The sequence below is a fragment of the Aptenodytes forsteri genome, unplaced genomic scaffold (assembly GCF_000699145.1).
Source record: "Aptenodytes forsteri isolate BGI_AS27 unplaced genomic scaffold, ASM69914v1 Scaffold183, whole genome shotgun sequence".
In the NCBI taxonomy this organism is placed as follows: domain Eukaryota; kingdom Metazoa; phylum Chordata; class Aves; order Sphenisciformes; family Spheniscidae; genus Aptenodytes; species Aptenodytes forsteri.
Window position 1 is genome coordinate 2,733,884 of NW_008795918.1, and position 19,985 is coordinate 2,753,868.

Below are 19,985 nucleotides of genomic sequence, written 5' to 3' on the forward strand. Positions count from 1 at the left end.
ATCCCAAAACCCACTTTTTTTTTTTTTTTTTTATTTTCCATCATATGTTTTCACTTACACACAAGGTAGCACCTTGGGGGATATTTACTAAGTAAACGTTGTAAAGGTCATCTAAAAAGCTAAGTTACTAGTAACTGTTTACTGGAATTAACGTTAGTAATTTGTCAGTATTCAATCTAATGCAGGTAAAAGCCATGGTGAGAGCCTCAGCTAGAAACTGGCGTCCCACACATCCTTTCACGCTGGACACAGGACAGCAGGCAGCAGTTTTGGCAGGGTTCCCGGCCACAGTGGAGGATGCTGGCCAGAGATGCAGCATGTTGGCCATAGACACCTCTGCTTGGTCCCGTCAGTCAGCCCCTGGGAGACTTTGCTATCATGGCTCTGCTCGTCAACAGCTCCCACTCACAGTCCTGTGTCATGGCATCTAGATACCTTTTTACTTTTTTGGCACTGGTTCTGAAATGAGTCCACAGTCTCCCAGTCTATTTGAATAGTCCCCTGCTTTTCCAGCTGGCATCACATCCAAAACCCTGCTTGCAGATGTCACCTACTTCTCGCAGTGCCAAGACAAGAACCAGAAGCCCTAAACACAACATAGAAGGCTGTGAGATTTTCTGCTGGGAAGGTAACCCCATAAATCACATGATAGCCTGAGATCTTCAAACCCAGTTTTGCCAGTAATGTTTCAAAAACCACCAACCTGTCTCAAATGTGAAGAATGAGCTTTCTGATGTTTGCAGCATGAATTTCCATGGACCTTTACTCTGCTCAGACCCACGCTGAGCAGCACTCTTGGGCAGTTGCGTAAGTCCCAGCTATCTGCCTGGAGCCCATCAGCTGCTGTTTAATGTCAGCTCCCACACGGCAACTCGCTTCAGTGAGTGCCTCTTAAAAAGTGAGAGACGTCTTACTCCCTTAGGAAACTCATGCTCCACCAGAGTATTAACTCCCGAATGCTGAGCTTCAAGGGATTAACCTCTAAACAACATATACTAAAAAGCAATCTTTAGAGGATGGATGCTGGTATTTGGGTCCTGTTGGAGTCAGTGAGGAAACTTTTAACAGCTGCTGAAGCTGGCAGGATTGCTCAGGACAACTTGCATTTCCCATGTCAGAAAGATGATAAACTTTACTGAGTGATGTGTTTAACATAACTACAGGGGAGAAAAATAGACAAAAATAGGAGTAAAACTACACAAAACCTGATTCTGGTATAGGGACTTAAAAAGCTACCTTGCTGACCAACAGTGTATACCTATTAGAGTAAGCAGAAAGGAAGAAGGTGAATGGGAAAAACTACCACAGACCTTGACATCATTCGGGATCCTGCTAATTTCAGTACTGGGCTCTGGGTCCCGAGGGCCAAGACCCGCGGGGAGGGCGTGGGGTCTTTTCTGCTCTCGCTTGGCAGCTGCAGCGGTGCAGAGCTCTGCAGGAACAAAGGATGGCCCCGCTCCTTCCATCGGGGACCCCTGCCACGTTTCCATGGGAGCAGGGACATAAAGATTTTTTTGAGTGCTGGAGGTGCTAACCCTCCTGGAGAGGCTGCAGCACCAGAAATGCTCTCACAACAAAAAGTGAATAAGGGGTTGTTCAGATTGACAAAAGATGCAGATGGCACGAGTCCCAGAAGTATATGTTATGTTTAATAAACTAATGGGAATGAGGAATACAAAACCTCATCTGCCTAGGTTAGGGTTTTTCCCGCAAAATAGCTCATTTAATTTAAATATTCTTACGAAATGCTGAAAGCAAGAAGCCTAAAATCGATTCGTCTCAATCCACCTGAAGCACCCTGTTACGATCATGCTGGTTTCTCACAAAAGCATGGGAAGCAAGACCTGGCACAAACCCAGGAGCTCTCTCTTGTCTGGTATGTGAGACCCAGGAAGTGGAACAGACCACAGGCTGAAAATATAACTGACTTGTCTCACTTAAGTGTCTAAATATAGATGCAATATCAAATTTAAAATCCCATTGCTTCGCAGAAAGAACGATGCTTTACTTTGTCACTTCTGTTAAGTGCTAATTACAAAGATAAATAAATTTTAACTGAAATTTAAAATATCTTAACACTGAGGGCATCATATTTTTACTTACAAGAAATTAACAGGTTTATTTCTTGTCTGTACTAAAGGCAGTTTAATCATAGGATCAGTACAAACTGAACAAAAAATGTTATTTCTTTTTACTTCAATGAACTCCTGTGCTAGAGACCAATTTCTTCTTTTCATTACAAACTATTCTACAAACTGAAAAGGGGAGAGGAAATTAACACAGCAGAGTCTCACCAAAAAAGACAAAAAAAGACAGGAAATACTCCTGGTGGCAAATTAAAATACTGCTCCTGCTGGGAAGATAAATGATACAAAAGGGACAGTTCAGAGAATCCTGTCATAAATATTCCAAAGTTTAGAACAGAAACTGACTGAACATCAAACTAAAAAGAAGCTTCCTCTCAGGTGTCTCCTCACGGCCGTTGTCCCGATCTCCTATGCCTTTCATTGACAATGAAGAGTTTTGCCTGGGTAAGGAGTACCATATCACGCCTCTATTGCTAAAAATACCCCAAACAAACAAACAAACAAACAAACACACAGCACAAAAAAAACCCAAACCCACCACCAAACAAAAACAAAAAAGCTGCAAAAATACAACCGATTTGGAAAAACAGCTGAAGCGCAAATTGAGCTCATGAAAATTTGACCAGGATTCCCTCTTTAGCATTGAGCATTTCTTGCAGACATTTGGGACAAGAAACAGCCAGGCAATCAATCGTGTGCCAGCAAGCCTTGTAAAAAGGGAGGATGTGCACGTGGTGCCCAGACGTGGGAAGGAACCTGGTGGCCACCAGTCCACCTTGTCTCTGTCCCAATACGCTCCAAGCCAGGCTTCCGTATCTAAGCCTTTTCCTGCAACAGCCCAGTAAGAGGAACAGTTACCAGGGATGGTTACATCAGCTGGAAACATGTGAAATACCTTATTGACACAAACCGCAGAAGGAACTGAATAAAATTCACCTTAAATTCCAATTTCCTGTTTTTGCTTACAAATATTTCTGGGCAAAAACGGTGTCAGAGTCTCGCAGGATGTGATCTGGTGCATGAAGACCAGTCCTCTATAAAAAAGGAGCAGTGGAGGAACAGGGGAAGGGGTCAGCTTTGAATATGCTTATGCTAAAACAGAGTAACTAAAGTACCCAACTGGAACTTCATTCTGTAAGAAAAGTTCTGATCTGACCGTTTTCAGGTCCTGTTTTAGAAGGGACTAAGGGACATGGCTATCAGAGAGAGAAACTGTGAGAGTGGTGGGTAAATAAGAGAGAGAATTATAAGAAGTGGAGAAAGAAAAAGGATAATTGCTTTCCCAGTCTATGTCCAATTTTGGACAGAAAACTCTTTAAAATGGATACAAATTCAAGACAATGTCCATGTACTGGACTGTGTTGGACGTCAGTGCATTATGACACTTCCTTGGCAGTGGATGCTCTGCTCTGCAATATCCCTTGTCTTCAGCTGCTCAGAGAATTGTGAAAAAAGTTCCTTTGGGGATGACTCTGTCCCAGCTGAAATATGAATTTCAGTGGAAAAGCTCACAAAAATCTATTTAGTCATTTTGCATTGACATAAACTGGGAAAACGGACTTTCACCTTGGGAATAAAGAGCTGTCATGCCTGCATCAAGACAAAGAAAGCCAGAAAGACTGAATCTGAAAGAAAAGCAGACAAAGAGCAGTTCCTCTCCATGCACGCCTCAGCAGACTTCTGCTGGCGTGCATGGACCAATACCTGTGTCAACAAAAACACCTCCATTAAATACATCGACTTATTCCCCAGCAGCATCACAGATATTACTTCTCTTCTCAAAAATCCCCAATCCACCTCCATGTTGGCCGAGACATTCTTAACTAACTTGCCGTCTCTCAACAGTACCTACAGACACGCTGTCCTTCCTTACCTGTCTGCTCCAAAATAACAAGATCAGTTCCAGTAAAGAGGCTTGAATACAGAGAAAAATGTTAATGTCAACATGAGTTTATATAACAAATAGCTTCTCTGTTCAACCTTTTTTACACTTTTTGTTGTTTATGATTCGAAAACCTGTGAAGATACTTAGGGAGCTTCTTTTATTTTTCTAGAAAAATTTCTGTATGTACACAAGCCAGGAGATTGGGTAAAACCAAGAACATTTATAATCACTTGTTTATTGCTTTTGATTTGCAAATGATTCAATCATTTGATCTTGGAGGAAAAATAATGCTGAACCAATAACTGACAAGCAAAGTGCACAAGTGTCCCTGAGTTCATGTATGCTTGCATCAGCACATGAATATAGTATGCAGACAGAGAAACCACAATCTGTTTCCGAACAATTCTCAACCAAAAAAAATCCTAACTTCACAGGATAACTGTTTGCAATGAATAATTCAACCATCTGTCAGGTCCAGCTGGGCCCTATCCCTTCTCTTCACGTTGAGTATCATCTCCTTTTTTAGGTGTGATCAATGAACACCGGCATCAATTTGACAGGTTATAAGGCACACCGCATGTGCTGCCTACCTAAGCGAGCATCTTCCCATGCCCGGCCACCGACGATGGGGAGCATACAGGCGGAGGGGGACGGGGAGAGTCCTCCTTCAAGGGAAAAGAAAGGTTTGAAGAACAGCTCTGTAAGTGACACGCTACGCTATCCTAGGATGTATGTGTGGGAATCAATGACAACGTTACCGGAATCCATTCATCACACTCTATGTATGGTAACAACCAAAGCTGTAAGTTGAAATAAACCATCCTAAACTCTGTTTCTGGTAGTTGACATACTTTTAAAAAATGTTTTCTGTGTATTGTCAACATTCCATCTTATTTTCTTGTTTTCAGCAAATCCCATTCCTTGCTCTCCTCTGCAGAAACTCCCATACAACCCAGTATCATCAATGAAGCCTCTTCATTCACGGAACATGGCAACAGTAGTTCCAATAAACCACTGCAATGCGACCATGAAAAAAAAAATAGAGCCTTGAAAAATCATTCCAGTTCCTTAAACAAAGCAAATTAAATTTTATTCTAATAAGGCCTCTCTCAAAGGAAAATATTTAATGCAGAACACAATGGTAAAATTAATTGCCCAGGAAAAAACAAACAAACTGCACAAACCGGCCTTTGTCTATCACGCCTGCTGACAAAGGCCGAGCAGGAGGGAACAGACAGTTAATTGTCTTCCGGATCATTCTGGCAGGTCTCTGAGCACTTGCACCTCCATTTGCCTGGACTGTCAGTGCTGTCTATGCCCCATTAAACACACGGGCAGGGTTTATACTTTCCTTAGGAGAAAAAAAAAAAAGGTATGTTCAACTGGCAATTTCCAGTAGGGGGAAAAAATTCAACACATTAGGGCTGTTTTTATCTGAGATTATTTTCAAAGCAGACTTTTTAAAGCATGTGAAATATGTGGTGTTTTCAGAGGTGGTGCGGAAGGGTTTGCCCAGTACTCACACTACCTGTGCTGTGGAGCCCAGCGAGTGAGGCAGACCTACAATCACAGTTTCCCACTATGAGGTTTAGGGCCAAACCTTTTTCCGTTCTACCATAAAAGGAAAGCCCATAAGTAAGTACCATAAAAGCCCATTCATACAAGAGAGAAGCCAACATCAACAGCTTTTATTTTATGTATTTAAAATTGCTCTCAGGCCTATTCACCCAAAAAGTGCTTTGAGGTGAAGAGACATTTCTGGGGAATTAAAGACATGCAGCAAGCACTTGTGGATCCAGTTCCTCAAAGCCATATTTATCAACAACTTAAAAGGCTGAACTGTAGTATATCTTGAATATAAATAAATAAATAAATAAATAAAAAGCAAAAATATTTTATATTGGTTTCACCCAACATCTCCTTGTGCTCTCATTTGCACACAAAAAAAAAAAAAAAGGAAAAAAAAGAAAAAAATTGTTATTATTAAAAAGAAATACACCCTGGATTATACCAACTCACTACAAACACCATAGCAAGGAAGAGTCCTTTCTCAATATTAAAACTGCAAACCCCTCCCCACACTGTATTTTCAAATATCAAGATTGATAGAGATAGTTCGTTTTTTTAAACACAGAAAAGGCTAAATAGATTTCAGTATTCTGCTGCTGGCATTGCCTCAAAAGGCAAATATCCAAAATGTAGCAAAAACATTTATTAAATCCAACTTTTGCTTTTCCAGAACCAAATAGTTCTAGCAAAGTAAGAGGCAGTCCCAGCCAGACAAAGCAGGTAAAAATAATTTAAAGTATCATGTTCTCATTAACCAGAATTACATCTCAAATCAATCCTTACATAGGCATGGAAGAATTCCCTTCTCTTTCTCAGCCCTCTGATTTTAAACCCCTTGCACTGTCTCTTGACATTCAAGGTACATCTTCCTCCATCAGAGACAAATGTGAGAGCGAACATTATTTAAAACAGTTATACAAGTGTTTTTGTCTGCATCTGAAAGAGGCTTTTCATCTATTTAAATTGAAAAACAGTTTCCAAAGCACAAGGAGGCCTTGAAACATCCCATGTGTACTCTTCAGTATATAATTACAAAGATAAGAGGTGACACGTTCATTTTGGTAAACTTCCATTAAGCAGGCCTCCAAAGACAGAAGAATCTCTTATTTATGTGGTATTTGCTCTTTCAGACAGACATCACACCATGTAACAAATCTATGCAAAAAAGGTCCAATCTAAACTATGTCAATCAACTGGATTTACAAATCCTTGTTCTGGTATTGTTACAGCTGGTATTTTATTACCAAAACTTAATCACCATCAAGTAATACAAACTACTCTGGAAGGAACCCAAGGGTTATTTCAGAGTATTTTTAGTATTTCTCTTTTAATCAACATCAGTGGTTCCCCCTTCCCCCCAAGCTGATTTTCTCCTGAAAAGTGTGTTATAAGAGCAAAAAATGAGACGGAAAGGAGGCGAGCATTTGGCACATTGAATACCTGGTCAAAGTTGCGATCGCTCTTCGCAACACTTCAGGGTCTCTGGAAGCAATTCGATACCCCCAAAGTTATTCACCTTTTTATTCCTTACAAACATAAGCTGCAGAAGTAACTGCCGTGCACTGAACGTGCATCGTGATTTAGTCTGGTTGCCACAGTATAAAGTTTAAGTCAGGGTTTGCAAAATGATGCGGCTTGCTATCTGTTGCTGCAGACCATCTACTAAGGATGGGAAGCAACGGGGCAGTCCAATAGCCCGAGAGGGACAAAGTGACAGCAGCTTCTGCTGCTGAAGTCACACACAGCTATTGCTCAGTCACCCACAGCAGTGACATATGTCATACAAGGCTGAGCAGCAGGATTCACCTGGAATGACTTTAGCTCATTTCTCTATGTTTTTGTAAGTATTCCTGTACCATACTGCCCCCTCCTTCCTCATTGAAAAAATGGGCATTTTAAAACTTCCCTTCCAACTTTGCAATGCCCTTCCCAAGAGCAATGCTGACTTGGTTTGGCAGGGACATGGGCACTACTTAACAGTGCTGTTGAAAGGCATCGGGAAGGGGACGGCTCAGCTTTGCCCGGGAACTCCCATGTTGCAGCTCACTGTCTAATGGCCTTGCCCTCTGCTGCAGGGAGGCAAGTGAAGGGCAGCGCACAAATCTTGCCACTTCTCAAGGACAACGATTAACAGCCGCCAGTACATGCTGAATTGCTGCTATTTTTGTAAACAAAGTCCCTCCTCAAGTGCCAACCTGTGCTAGCCACAACCGTGTTTAAAAAAAAACACAACAAAAAACCAAACAACAAAAAGTTCAGTGTGGCGATTTTGGTGATTAAAGGACAATTTTGCATAGCTTAAGTCATTTGAAGAGCTTCATTCATTTAACTGAAATGTTTGGGCGCATGAAAGCCAGCGAGCATCGCCTGCCATGTTGAGGAAGGTGAGGAAAGGCAGAGGTAGCAGTGGTAAGCGCCTACCAGGTCGTATGCTGCCAGAACCTTTTTCTGCACGTCGGGCATGGTCCCCAGAGGCTCTAGGTAAGGAAACGCGTCCTTCATGCAGAGGGTAACAGAGGGTGCGTTGTCGCTGCTCACGAGCCGCGAGGACAGGGTCAGGATGCACTGCTTCAGGCTTGCGATGGGCGGCAGCCCACACAGCTCCTTGACAGACACCATGGCATTCTGGGGGAAGGAGAAGAAATACCTGAGCACATGTTGCCACTTGCTACTCAGTCCCCCCTGCCTGCCAGTACCTCATCAGTGCCTGCCCGCTTCTCCCCCCTGATGTGGGGCAGCGCTACCCCGCTGCCCACCATCCCTGGGCTCGCCATTGACCCTGGGGTGCTGGCGCACACAGGAATTCCCGGTCAGCCCCATTCTCAGCTCCCCAAGCCTACTGCCAGCTCCAGCTTTCCCCCACGCCCAGGTATCCCAGCTGCCAGCTCTGCAGCTACTTTGCATTGCAAATCCAACCCCAACAGGGACAAGCTCTGGTCCCCAGCATATTAAACCATCAGCCTAAAATGCTATTTCTCTTCCCCACTTTTCAGACTCCGACTGCTTTTGATGCTGTAATCGCCTTGTTCTCCCGTCATTATCATCCTCCAGCAAGAACAAGTTTGACAGACCTCGTATTTCCCATGGGAAAGGCAAGCAGGAAAAAAACACTTTGTTTTCAGCCTTGTATTACCACATCATAAAGAAACACAAACACTCTTTCCCCTTCATAGGCCACATATAAGAAAATCAATACTGGATATACAGGTCAAACCAAACTAACGTGCCAGGATTTATTTATTTATCAAGTCAGTGGATGTACGGCTGACATGCCCTCATCGTTTAGCTTTTTGAGTCGTACAATGAGTGACCAAGATGCACAAAATCTAAGTAAGAGAGTATTATAACAACCCATTCCTTGTAAATGTTCCCCCACAGATCTTGTTGAAAAAACAGTCATCAGAAAATGCCCAGCTAATTAATAGAGGCTTTTCTCATTAATCAAACACATTAGCATGCAGTTAAATCTAATGACTGTGTTTTTACGAAGCATTCCCCAGAACACGATCTTGTACCGAAATTTCGCTTGGAAGGCACATTAATGCTGTTTCTGAGTGAGATTCAGACTATTTTCTTTTATATAGTTCACATATAGTGCCTGACCTGGACAGAAGGTGGAGTCAGCGGTTCAAACTAGTTACTTTCAAGGCCTGCAGGAAAGGAAAGGCTGGGAAGAGCTTCCCATTCTTAAAATATGCTTAGACTATTCCTTTGGGAGTGATTTAAAACTTATGTCATTTTGTAAACTTTTCCAGCTGCCAACATTTAATTTGCTTTAGACTCTGTCCAGAAGAGCAGGGTCAATGAAGTGCTATGCATTTTTCTCCTGTTTTCAAGAAAGAAAAATGAATTGTTTCTCTATCTTTACCAAGGAGATAGTTATGGCTGATTTCAGCTATTTATTAAAGAAAACTCATTGTTTAATGCTACTCAGTTTTGTTTCTAGGCAGCGCCTGGACCTCTGAAGTGAGCTGCCCCTTAATCAACCCGCAGAGTCGCCCCCTCTGCGGAGGAGAGCACCAGGCAGGCTGGTTCTTGTTTGGCCTCGCTGCCACTTCACCTCCTGCTGACCACAAAGGTCTAACCCGGGCAGTTGTGACAATGCTGTGCACCTGGGTCCTGACACCCCTGGCTGTAGCGGGCTCCAGCTGCTCTCGGAGCAGCGTGGGCGGGCAGACAAGGTGCCAGGAGACTGCCTGAGCCAAGACATGGCACGGGTGTCCGTGCCAGCGCTCAGCCAGCCGAGACAACACAGCTATTTAGCAGGGAGGAAATTGCAATCCAAGTGGCACTCAGTGCCTACGTTGAACATCTGCAGCCCTTGGGCAAACGGTGGCAACAAACGCTCAGGGAAACCTGCTGCTCTTTGCACAGGGGGTTTCTCTGGTGTAGGCAAGACCTTAATGACACATCTACTGACTGTTTCTCATACTCACCCAGACAAAGAAAATTAAGAGCATAACCCTCACTCAGTTAGCAAAACAAAAGCTTGCTGACATTTTCCAGGACCAGCAAGGAAATGAAGTTTTTGAGACCTGAGGCCTGGGGACACAAATGTACCCTCAGTTCTGCTTTCTCAGAGAAAAACCACCAGTAAAGCATGTGTTTGGAGAGGGCATAATGATTTTTAAAACATTTCTGCCTAATCCCACATTTGCTTGTTAGTTAACACCTGTAACTATCAGCCTTCCGATGTCCAGTTAAAGGTTGACAACAGCTGTGGGTCTGAAGCTTCACCAGCTTCCACCAGCTTGAGCAAGTTTGCCCTACCAGCAGCTCACACCAGGACCTTCACTTCTACATTCAGGACACACCAACGCACATGACGGAAGTGTCATACCTGCATATTTTCTCTCATGTCAGTAGCCTCTCGTAGCGGATGCACTGCCAGCTTAAAGATGTCATCAATAGTTTTGAGACCGGTGTTCCTCAGCATGGTGTACTCCCTTGCTTTCTTTCCTATCCTCACCGATAGGCTGCGCTTTTGGGCCTTCCCGCCTCCACTTCGGTTGGTTATTGCAATGTGAACAAAGAGGGTAACGTGCTCCATGATATCACCAACAAAAGACCGCAGCGGTATGTGCCTGTATCCGGGCTGTAAGCACTCCAGTGGGATGGTGTACTGCCCTATGAACTCATCCCCGATGTAGTCATCATCCAAAACAACAAAACGGATCATGGCCAGCTCCGGTAGATTGATCTGGAACTCAAAGCTTTCATCAAAAATGGGGTTATCACTGTTTTGCTGAACAGTTTTAGTTCTTTGTTCAGTGCAGTCTGCAGGAATCCCGTGTATTTCTATGCAGACATAGGGGTCTATGACATCCCCTTTTGCACATGCACCCTTGGGCTTTGGAAAGTTCTGACCACTGATGATTTTGACATGTAGGACTTGGGGAGAGACGCCTGGAACAATGCCCTTGGTATTTGCGCTGAAGTAAGACACTTCATCACGCATCACTGAAGGCCTGAGAACGTACCCACATCCCCCGTTCTGTAGAAACCAGCCAGTGTGTAGGTCCATCATGGGCCCCGGGGTCTGATAGTTCATTGCTACTATCTGGCAACCACAATTCCAAAAATCTTGAGGATTTAAGTTACTGGAGTCTATCCTCATAGCACTTGGGTACACCCTGGACAGAAACTTTTTGTTGTAGTTGACAAAATCTTCAGGGTATTCATTTGCAATCCGACTGGCTTCTGCCTCACTGAAGGAACACATTTCCCAATAATTTTGAGCTTTCATGGATGTCTCAAAGTCTTTGTATTGGACAGATTTGCATAGGGACACCAAGTCGGACAATTCCCTGCAGAGCCAGATCAGCTTTGGTTCCCTTGAGAAGTCCTCTGACAGTCTCCGGGATATTTCAGCCTCTTCGTCTTCATCTGTGACTTCTCCTTCTAATATATCCTGGTCGCAGGGCAGCTTCTTCCCCTTCACAATGATCTTCATTTTCAGTTTCTCGGGTGATGGGAGGTAGACTTCCGAGGATAAAGGTGCCTCTGTGTAGAGTTTATTTCCAAAGATCCTTTTCATGTGTTGTACCACTACCTTCTGCTGTTGTACTGAGCAGTGGTTCCCCAAGCAGAGAATAAGGGGGTATTCTGAAGCAAAGAAGGCCAATTTGTTTATTACCTCAATAACATTTCGAAAGGCAAGTGGTGATGTCATGTTGTTACGGTTACAAATAATGGGTTCATTATCTGGGCCGTCACAGACATCTAGTTCAATACTCCGACAACTCATCTTTAAAGCTCTGACGTAACCATTGATATCAGCTGGTCCTCTGAGCTGGTCTTCTATTAGATATGTATTGTGGGATGCATTGATGTAGTAATGTGACAAAGGCTGTGTCATGTCTTGGACAATTTTTTTGTGCTCTGGGTCAAAAATATCACATTCTGGGGACAACAAGTATTGAGTAAATCCATCAATCGCAAGAAAACCTTTCAACCGCCCTTCTTGAGAAAGCTCATACCTGCGTATAATATCTAGACACATTTCTTCTGTTATGTGGGTCACTCCTTGCTCAGCCTCTAAAAACAGCATGAGGTCATTGGCATCTAGATACTCTTTGTTTTTAGATATCTGCACAAGCAAGAAATAAACTTCAGGTCTTGTGCAAAGTTCGCTGAATGCTTCACAAAATTCCTCTTTCGTTACTCGTGTAGTCAGTTTCTCTTTGCTCTTCTGGATTTCCTTAAATTTTAATCTAATCTTTGATTCCTTTAAGGTGGGGTTAAGTTTCTTTATTAGCTCCACAGACATATCTTCTAACATTATGCCATTACCATCAACGTCTGCTGCTTCGAATACAGTTTTTAGCCAGGCAAACCGTGGGGTATTATGGCTGCTTTCCATCAAATCCAAGGGTTGTTTGCTACGAGAAACCAAGTACCTTAATCCCGATACCCAAATATTGGCCACATCAGCTGAGTTTGCAACCAAGTCAAGGGACTCATAGTTCTCACCATGAATTACCGACAGCGCACAGTCCTCAGAAATCTGGTCTGCAAGTCCATTGTTCCTGAATGTTTCTGTGTTCTTCCCTAGTCTGATTTCTTTTATAGCAGAAATATCAAGCTTGGCTTTCTCAAGGTCCTTCTTGGAAGGCTCCCAACGAAGAGCCTGCAGGTCAGGATCCAGAGTAAAAAAACGGTTATAAATCCGGGAATTTGGACGAACTTTCTTCAATTCACACCCAGCCTGCATAAAGCTGATACAGTCGCTGGCGCTGCTTATTTTCTTCTCTGATGGCATGCTGCTGAAAGACACTGTTTTTTTTCTTCCACATTTCTGGTTTGAAGGATCCTGTGGAATAATTCGTAAAAAAAGAATGAGTAAGTTTTCTTTGGCCATTCCACAAGTGCATAAATAATAGAGAAGATATGTTTATGTAAAGATAATTCATGTTCTTCTGAACCTCAAAACACAACATATTATCCCTTCCCACAATTCAGTTCCCTACTGAGCTATAAAATATACTGAGCTATATACAGCAACTTGATTGATTGCAGCATTAGAGATACCAAGTTTTCATGAGTGACATTTGCAGCTATTAAACTGCCTTCCAGATCTCAGCAACTCGCTACAGCTGTGAGGAGGTGGTATCCAGTTCTGTCACGTGCATCTTCAAAACAGATATATATGGGAAGAGGGGTTTCATGGGAAGCTCCAGCACCTGGTTAAGGTCTGCATTACCAGAAGTGGGGTGGATCTCACCAGGATTTAAGAGATATCATGAATAAAGGAGGAACTTTGGAATAAAAAGGCATGAGAAAAGACTCTCAGCCTATGTAGGCGGAGAAGGGGAAAAAGTCTCCGAAGCAGTGCTGGGAGGAGAGCCTGGCACAGGTCAGCATGCCTGTGGGGCACACGTGACAGCTTGGTGCTCGGCAGATGAGCGTCCTGCCTCAATTCTGCCTCTTTTCTGCAACCTTGGACACCTCAAGCAAAACTAAAACAAAACCAAACAAAAGTCATGAGTCAGACCCCTGAGATACACACCCAGGAGAGTCTGGGCTTTCTTATTTGTATGTTTTAGTGTCCTTTGCCAAAGAACATTCTCACTAGGCTGAGAAGCCCATCTCTGCTGCATGCACAACCACATGCTCTCACGGGAGCCCCATGTACCCCTCTGCTCAGCCCTAACCTACTTCACACTCTCTTGTCTCCCCATTTGCTTTGAAAAGTAGCTATTCTGGTCATTTCTGTGTACCAGGACCACAAAACACTGTGGGAAAATGGTCAATCAGGCAAGAAACTCATATCCTTTTTCTTTAGGGCATATATTCCAACTCCTCTTGAGAAAATACTTAGCCAGACACGTATGACTGTCTTTTCAGTATCAACTACATACTTGCTGCTGGATTTAAACCCAGCTGCCTGCAAAGCTTTCTGTAATTTTAGAGCAGCAACTAAATTTAAATCTTTTCCCACGTATTATCAATTCAAAACATTTCACAATAATTATAAATTGCAAATCATTCTTTTTTTCTCTGCATGATTTCCATCTACTCCATCAGTATATAAACTCTCCAACAGCTACCAGAAATATTTTTAAAACATCATTCAAGGCTGTAATTAACAGTGAAACACTTGTTAAAATTGCTTTCCCTCCTAGTTCCCTAGCCGCCAGCAATACCTTCCCAGTTCTCTGCCTTCTGCTGTTGAAGGGACTTTTGCTGCCTGGATTTCAAGTAGAAGAGAGGTCCCAAGGTGAGGAAATTTTGCTCCTGGTGTAGGCACACAGCCCTCCACCACGCTGCCGTCAGGCCCAGCCATGAGAGCTGCACCAGGGACCAGCTTCCCGACAGCCCCAGGGGACCTGCTTTGAGACACCAAAACCCCTGACTCCCAAACCCTTTGCAGCCTGGACTACATTCCTCTACCCCAGGAGCTGGTTCCCTGCAGCTCCCATTTATCTGCTGTGTTATTCACCCTTCCTCAAGTCATACTCCCCTGCAAATCCTAAATGCAACCCCTGCTCTAGCAGTGCCCTCCATCCACCCATCGCTGTCTTTCTGCTGCTCCGTACTGAGCCCAAGCAGGACCCCATGTAGCTCTCCCAGCCACAGAGCATTCAGTCTTGGTGCTTGTAAGAACATCTCCACTCATTGTCTGCATGTTTGTATAGATACTTTCAGCAAATTAGTCGGTATAAATGTTTCTACAAAATTGCTATTTTCATTCACTGACTTCATTCAATAACATCCGAAATATTTCCAAAACCCCAACCCCTCAACAACTGGATTTAAAGGCACGGGATCTGCTGGGAACAAAATCAAAACCTCTGAACTTCTTATGCTAAAGATTTCTCATTAAACTGATACAGCGACTTCTACTGACAAGAAGAATTACTCTAGCCATTTATTGTGCTTATTATGAGAATTAGTCTTAAAAAAATAGGAAGAAAGTCAATGAAGCAAGTGCCTTCGGTCAGCTACTTTTTTAATTACAGTTTTCTGCTAAAATATTCTGTTCCTGCATTAACATACTGCGTTTTAATACACAGCTATGGCCATGAAAATCTTCAAGCTATAGATGCAAATAGATGCTACTGAATACAGACGAAGGCAGCCAATTACCCCACGGGTTCTAGAAGAGCCTTTTCTTTCTTATTTCTTTAGGTTTATAGGAGCAATATTTAGATTTAAGACTGATGATTAATTAAGATTATTTTTCTCATATAGGAAGATGTATTAATGGCCTTTGACTCTGCAGTGATTCATTCCTTGACAGAGAGTGGTTTCTCAGGGCCAGACCTGGAAAACTCATCAGGGCAGCATAACTGATTTAGCTACAGGTCTGCCATTTCGTCTTTGCTAAAGAGGCAGGAATTGTTATATGACTAATTTTTTTCTGCAGAAAAATAAAAGCCATTTATTTTTAGTTCCAGGATACCTGAGCTTTTTGATGAAAATAAGCCACAGAATTAATCAGCTATTTTTCAGGTATTAAGGTGGGGAAAAAACCTAATTGGCCTCATGGAGAATCAACAAAAGTTGTCTTTTAACATTCAGTCTTAACCTCTCAGGGATTTGGAGGGAATTAGATTATCCTCTGTGTCCTCCTTCCCTGCTTTTATTTTTGATGGTTACTTCTGGTTTCGTACTTGGTGGTATGTAAGGAACACCAGAATTGTACAACAGCAGTTCTTCATCTCTGAGTAGGACTTCCCTGTATCTTTTAATCAATTGAATAAAATTCAAGTCTAATCCATGGACTAATTGCCTAAAGTTAATAAGATTTGAGTATTATTGACATTGATAGGATTATTTTAACTGATACTAACAATATCCCCAATCTACTGTATAATACATACAAACCCTGCAAAACTGCAATTGCTAACTGAGCTTATTACTGCATCAGCTATTCCCCTCTTGGTCTCTACAGAATAGGAACATACTTTCAAAGTGAGAGCTGCTAATTTAGTTTTAATGAGACAGTTTTCATTCATAATTATCAAGAAGTTATTTACTTTAGTGTTGCAAAAACTCAAAATATGTTTCTGTGAGCTCAAATGCTGTCTTCTCAGCCTGACAAGCCAGGCACTTGCCTTTGTTCTGCTACATTTGCATTGCTTGAACAAGCATCTCCAGATCCTGACACCAGGGTTTAGCCAGGCCACACACCTCCAGGTCCAAGGGATCACCCTGGGGAGCAGAGGAGTGTTTTCTTCAAGAAGCGTCCTCCCTCCACTGGGCTCCACTCATGTCAGAGCCTGGAGAAGACGATTTAAATACACTTTGCCTCCCCACTGATCTTATGCTGAGCTTAGTTCAACTGAGCCTACAGACTTAGGTTCCTAATTTTAGTTTAGCGATTGTCTTTCTTTAAGTCTCTACCTTAATCCAATTTTTCTACACATTGCTCTTCTAAGACAAGACATCCAGCTAAGAATAATTCTGTGCTGCAGTGTCTCTAGTGGCTAAATTCCTGCTCCATTTTACCTTTCACTGGAGACTACGAACAGGAACAAGTACAGCCACCTGGCAAACTAAAAGCTGCCAACATCTTATATGAATAAATAGCAAACCTGCTCTCTTGTGCTACCTGCCTGAAACATTCACACTGCAAATTATCAAAAAAACTCTCTCTGCAGTACTCACCCACACAAGAGCACTTGTTCCCCTTCATTAACCAAAGCACAATGTGATGTACCCCTGAATCTTGGAGGTGAAAAGTCTGTCTTTCTCCAAGATGCTAAGTCCATCAAAAATGATCTTACCACACAGTAACTGGCCTAGGACTGCTCTTTATCCTCAGTCAGTTGAACTGATGATGCTGAATTTATTGTGGCAATGAAAGAAGGAAAGGAAAGGATGACGTTTGCCGCAAAAGAAATCTACATCAGTGTGAAAACAAGCAACTAACTTGTAGATCTTCCACCCTAAGACCTTCTCTACCAGAGGTAACATAGCTCTATACAAAACACTGTTACTGGAAACAAACACAACCAGTTTGTATGCAATGTAGGCGTACCAAAAGAAAAACTCTACCTATATGGGAAACTTTGTGCTTTGCAAGGCAAGACACTTCTTTCAAAGTGACTCAAACTTTGGTTTCCCTCGGTTCCTTGGACACCCCGTATAAAGTGACCTAACTGGCTGACTCCACCTCCTGCTCCTGAGCCTGCATAATATCCTTTATACAAAAATACCTCAAGACCTCAACCACAGGACCACTTCAACGTGTGTGCTTAGCTTTCAGCGCACACACAGCTGCTCTGAAATCAGTTAACACCAGGGAGACATATCTGAGTGCTGGCCTGACTGCATCCTAACATCGCAAAGCAACTGTTTTCTAAAAGTTTCTAAAGGAGGGATTCAGAGCTCCAGTCTAAGCACGGTCCCAGAATAGGAGAAGCTCTCCTGTTGAACACATCATCCTCGTCAGAGGGACTGGATGTGTAAACAGTGGGATCACTAAGCCATCAGCGGCTGTGGGAAAACTCCACCCCATCCACCCTGACCTTTGACCACTCAATCTTCTGCTGTTTAAATCAAAGAGCTAACAGAAATAAATATGTGGGATTAAAAAAATATGAATAAACATGCTCTCCACCTCATCCCGCCCCCTTTGTCAAAACTATAGCATGTAAAATTGTTGAGCTGAAGTTAAGAAACAGGGCAGTAATAAGAGCTGTATAGCAACCCTGCACACGGAAGTCAAGCTCATGAGTTATTATTTGTCTGAAATTAAGTTACCTGAAGGGTCTCTAAAGCATCGACAGCCTTCCAGGATTCTGCTAAGGAGGATGAGAAGGGCAAAAAGCATCACTTAGCTGAAGACACCAAAAGCCCTTAAAGAGCTGCAGGGCTTCTGTGAAAGGATGTGAAATGTAGTAATGATGCTGTTAAGTGTGATTAAGAGCCACTTCCCCAAAAAACAATTCACATTTTCACCAGTGAGTATCACCATTGCTAAAAGAGAAGCTTTATTCTAGTCTTTGCCACTTCCCATGAACCTAGCACTAAGAAATCAATAACAGACAGCTTAGTCTGTCCTTACAAATAGATTGTGATAAACAGTACATCCTAAAAGCTATCTGCTCCGGAAACTCCAGATGATCCACTTAATTGGCCAAATGATTACCTGATTTTTTTTCCCCAGGAGAAACTAATTAGCTCTACAGGGTGGGGTTTTTTAAAAGCAAGAGTGCCATAGTGTAAGGATAATAATTTTGATCTTTTGGGACGCCTCTAGATATTTCAGCTATAAACAGAGAGAATCCCAGTCCCCGAAAATCTTAAAGCTTTACAGTACTTGTGGTGGGAAAAATGTACCTTTAAACATTGAACAAAGAAGTCAGTGAGTCACTAGTGGCACTCAAAGCACCATGTAGCGTGTTGACAAATGATGATGTAATTCTTCTATAATGAAGTAAGTCAGAGCAGGGAAGGTTTATATAAACTAGCCAAGAGAATACAGAAAAGTCAATGTTGGAGCCAGAGCTGCAACCAGATCTCATGCATGTGTGAGGCTTAGTCCATCTGATCAGAGATAGGACTCAAAGCTTGAACCCACAGTACCGGTACGTGATTACTACAGGTAGCAATGACCATTGGAAACTGGTATTCATTACTAGGACACAAAGATTTCTTCTGTGAATCTCAGCCATGTTCTGGCCATCCTCAGAGAGCATCCCAGGATTGCCCATTTTGCAGATTTTATTGGTTCTCCTCACAGCCTCTGCTATCACAACAAATTAATGAGCTGAACTCCCTCTAATCTTTCTTGGCAAGGCCTGTAGGGTGTAAGTATCAGACATCCACTGTGACAACTCACAGAACAACAAAGAAAAGGTTACCTACTCAAAATTCATCCAGGCTGACAGCTCACGGCGCAAAGCAGCTATCTTTGCACAGGGGCTGAACAACCCTACAACCTCATCACTGGCGCAGGCAGCCACAGGGATGCTGCCGGTCACGTTTGGGCTAACGGCACAGCTCAACAGATTGTGAGAGCAGATGTTAATGCTGTGGGATCGACCTCGGTAGCCTCTTCAAGGCAAAATTCCTGCTAATTCAGGGATTTGAGCACATGTGGAATAAAGACTGGATCCAAAGTTTAACACATGCGCTCTTAAAAGCTGACACACACACGTAATGGAAAAACCAGAAAATTTAAGGCAGACCAAAAATACGACATGGACAGATACATGAGAAATAGCTTCAGAACGCAGTGTCCAATAATTTTCAAATACCAAAATAGTCACACTGGCATGTCTACAAATCCAGCTAGTTGTCTAGTTAGTACTAGCAGTTTAACTTGAGCTCAAGCTCCACGCAGAAGCCTAAGCATGATCATCATTCATGAGAAAGCAATGACTAAGGGGTCTCAGACACAGGAGAAAGAAGTGTCATGGGGAACAGTAGTATCAGCATTTACAGTGGGCTTTTCTGAACTCCCCAGGATTACCCAGACATCGGGTACAGGTAGTGGACTCTCACCAAGACCTGTAATAATGACTTTACAGTCAGCTTCTCATCAAAAGGAGAGGAAATATCACCCTGCAAAATGGGCACCCTGAGGGCAGGAAAACAGAGTGAAGACCATAGCTTAACTATTCCCGGATGCTGAATAGTCCCTGCTAGAGAAGATCAACAGGAGGCAAGATTATAACAGCTTGTCTGCTTTCCTCTTTCCCACCATTACTAAAAATCCCTTTCAAATACTGGACTGTAGGCTGGAGAGAGATAGAGAAAAACGTTCGGAGGAGATCTTTGAGAAAAACATCTGAACCAAAATGATTTGCTGTTCAAGGAATGCTTTGTTGTGTGTTTGCTTTTTTTCCCATTCCTTTTCTTTTTTTTTAAATCACTAGCATTGCCAAATTTATTCAATTTTACCTTGAAGAAAATTTACCTTTGCTGTTTAAATGACAAATGAGAGCAAAAGAAAAAAGCAGCAGCACATAAAGACTCCATCTGGAAGCACT

At 42.7% G+C, this 19,985-nt stretch overlaps 1 protein-coding gene across 1 annotated transcript in view; it reads right to left on the bottom strand.

Annotated features, from left to right (window-relative positions):
• The window catches only part of PLCL1 (phospholipase C like 1), a 45,438-nt gene extending 32,617 nt beyond the window's left edge, over positions 1–12,821 (bottom strand). Inside the window, exons 1-2 of the mRNA XM_009284678.1 lie at positions 10,382–12,821; positions 7,963–8,166 (exon numbers count right to left, since the gene is read on the bottom strand). Coding sequence (XP_009282953.1) covers positions 7,963–8,166; positions 10,382–12,802 — 2,625 coding nt within the window. The 5' untranslated portion in view covers positions 12,803–12,821. The remainder of the gene's footprint in view (positions 1–7,962; positions 8,167–10,381) is intronic.
• Between the last annotated feature and the right edge of the window lie 7,164 nt (positions 12,822–19,985).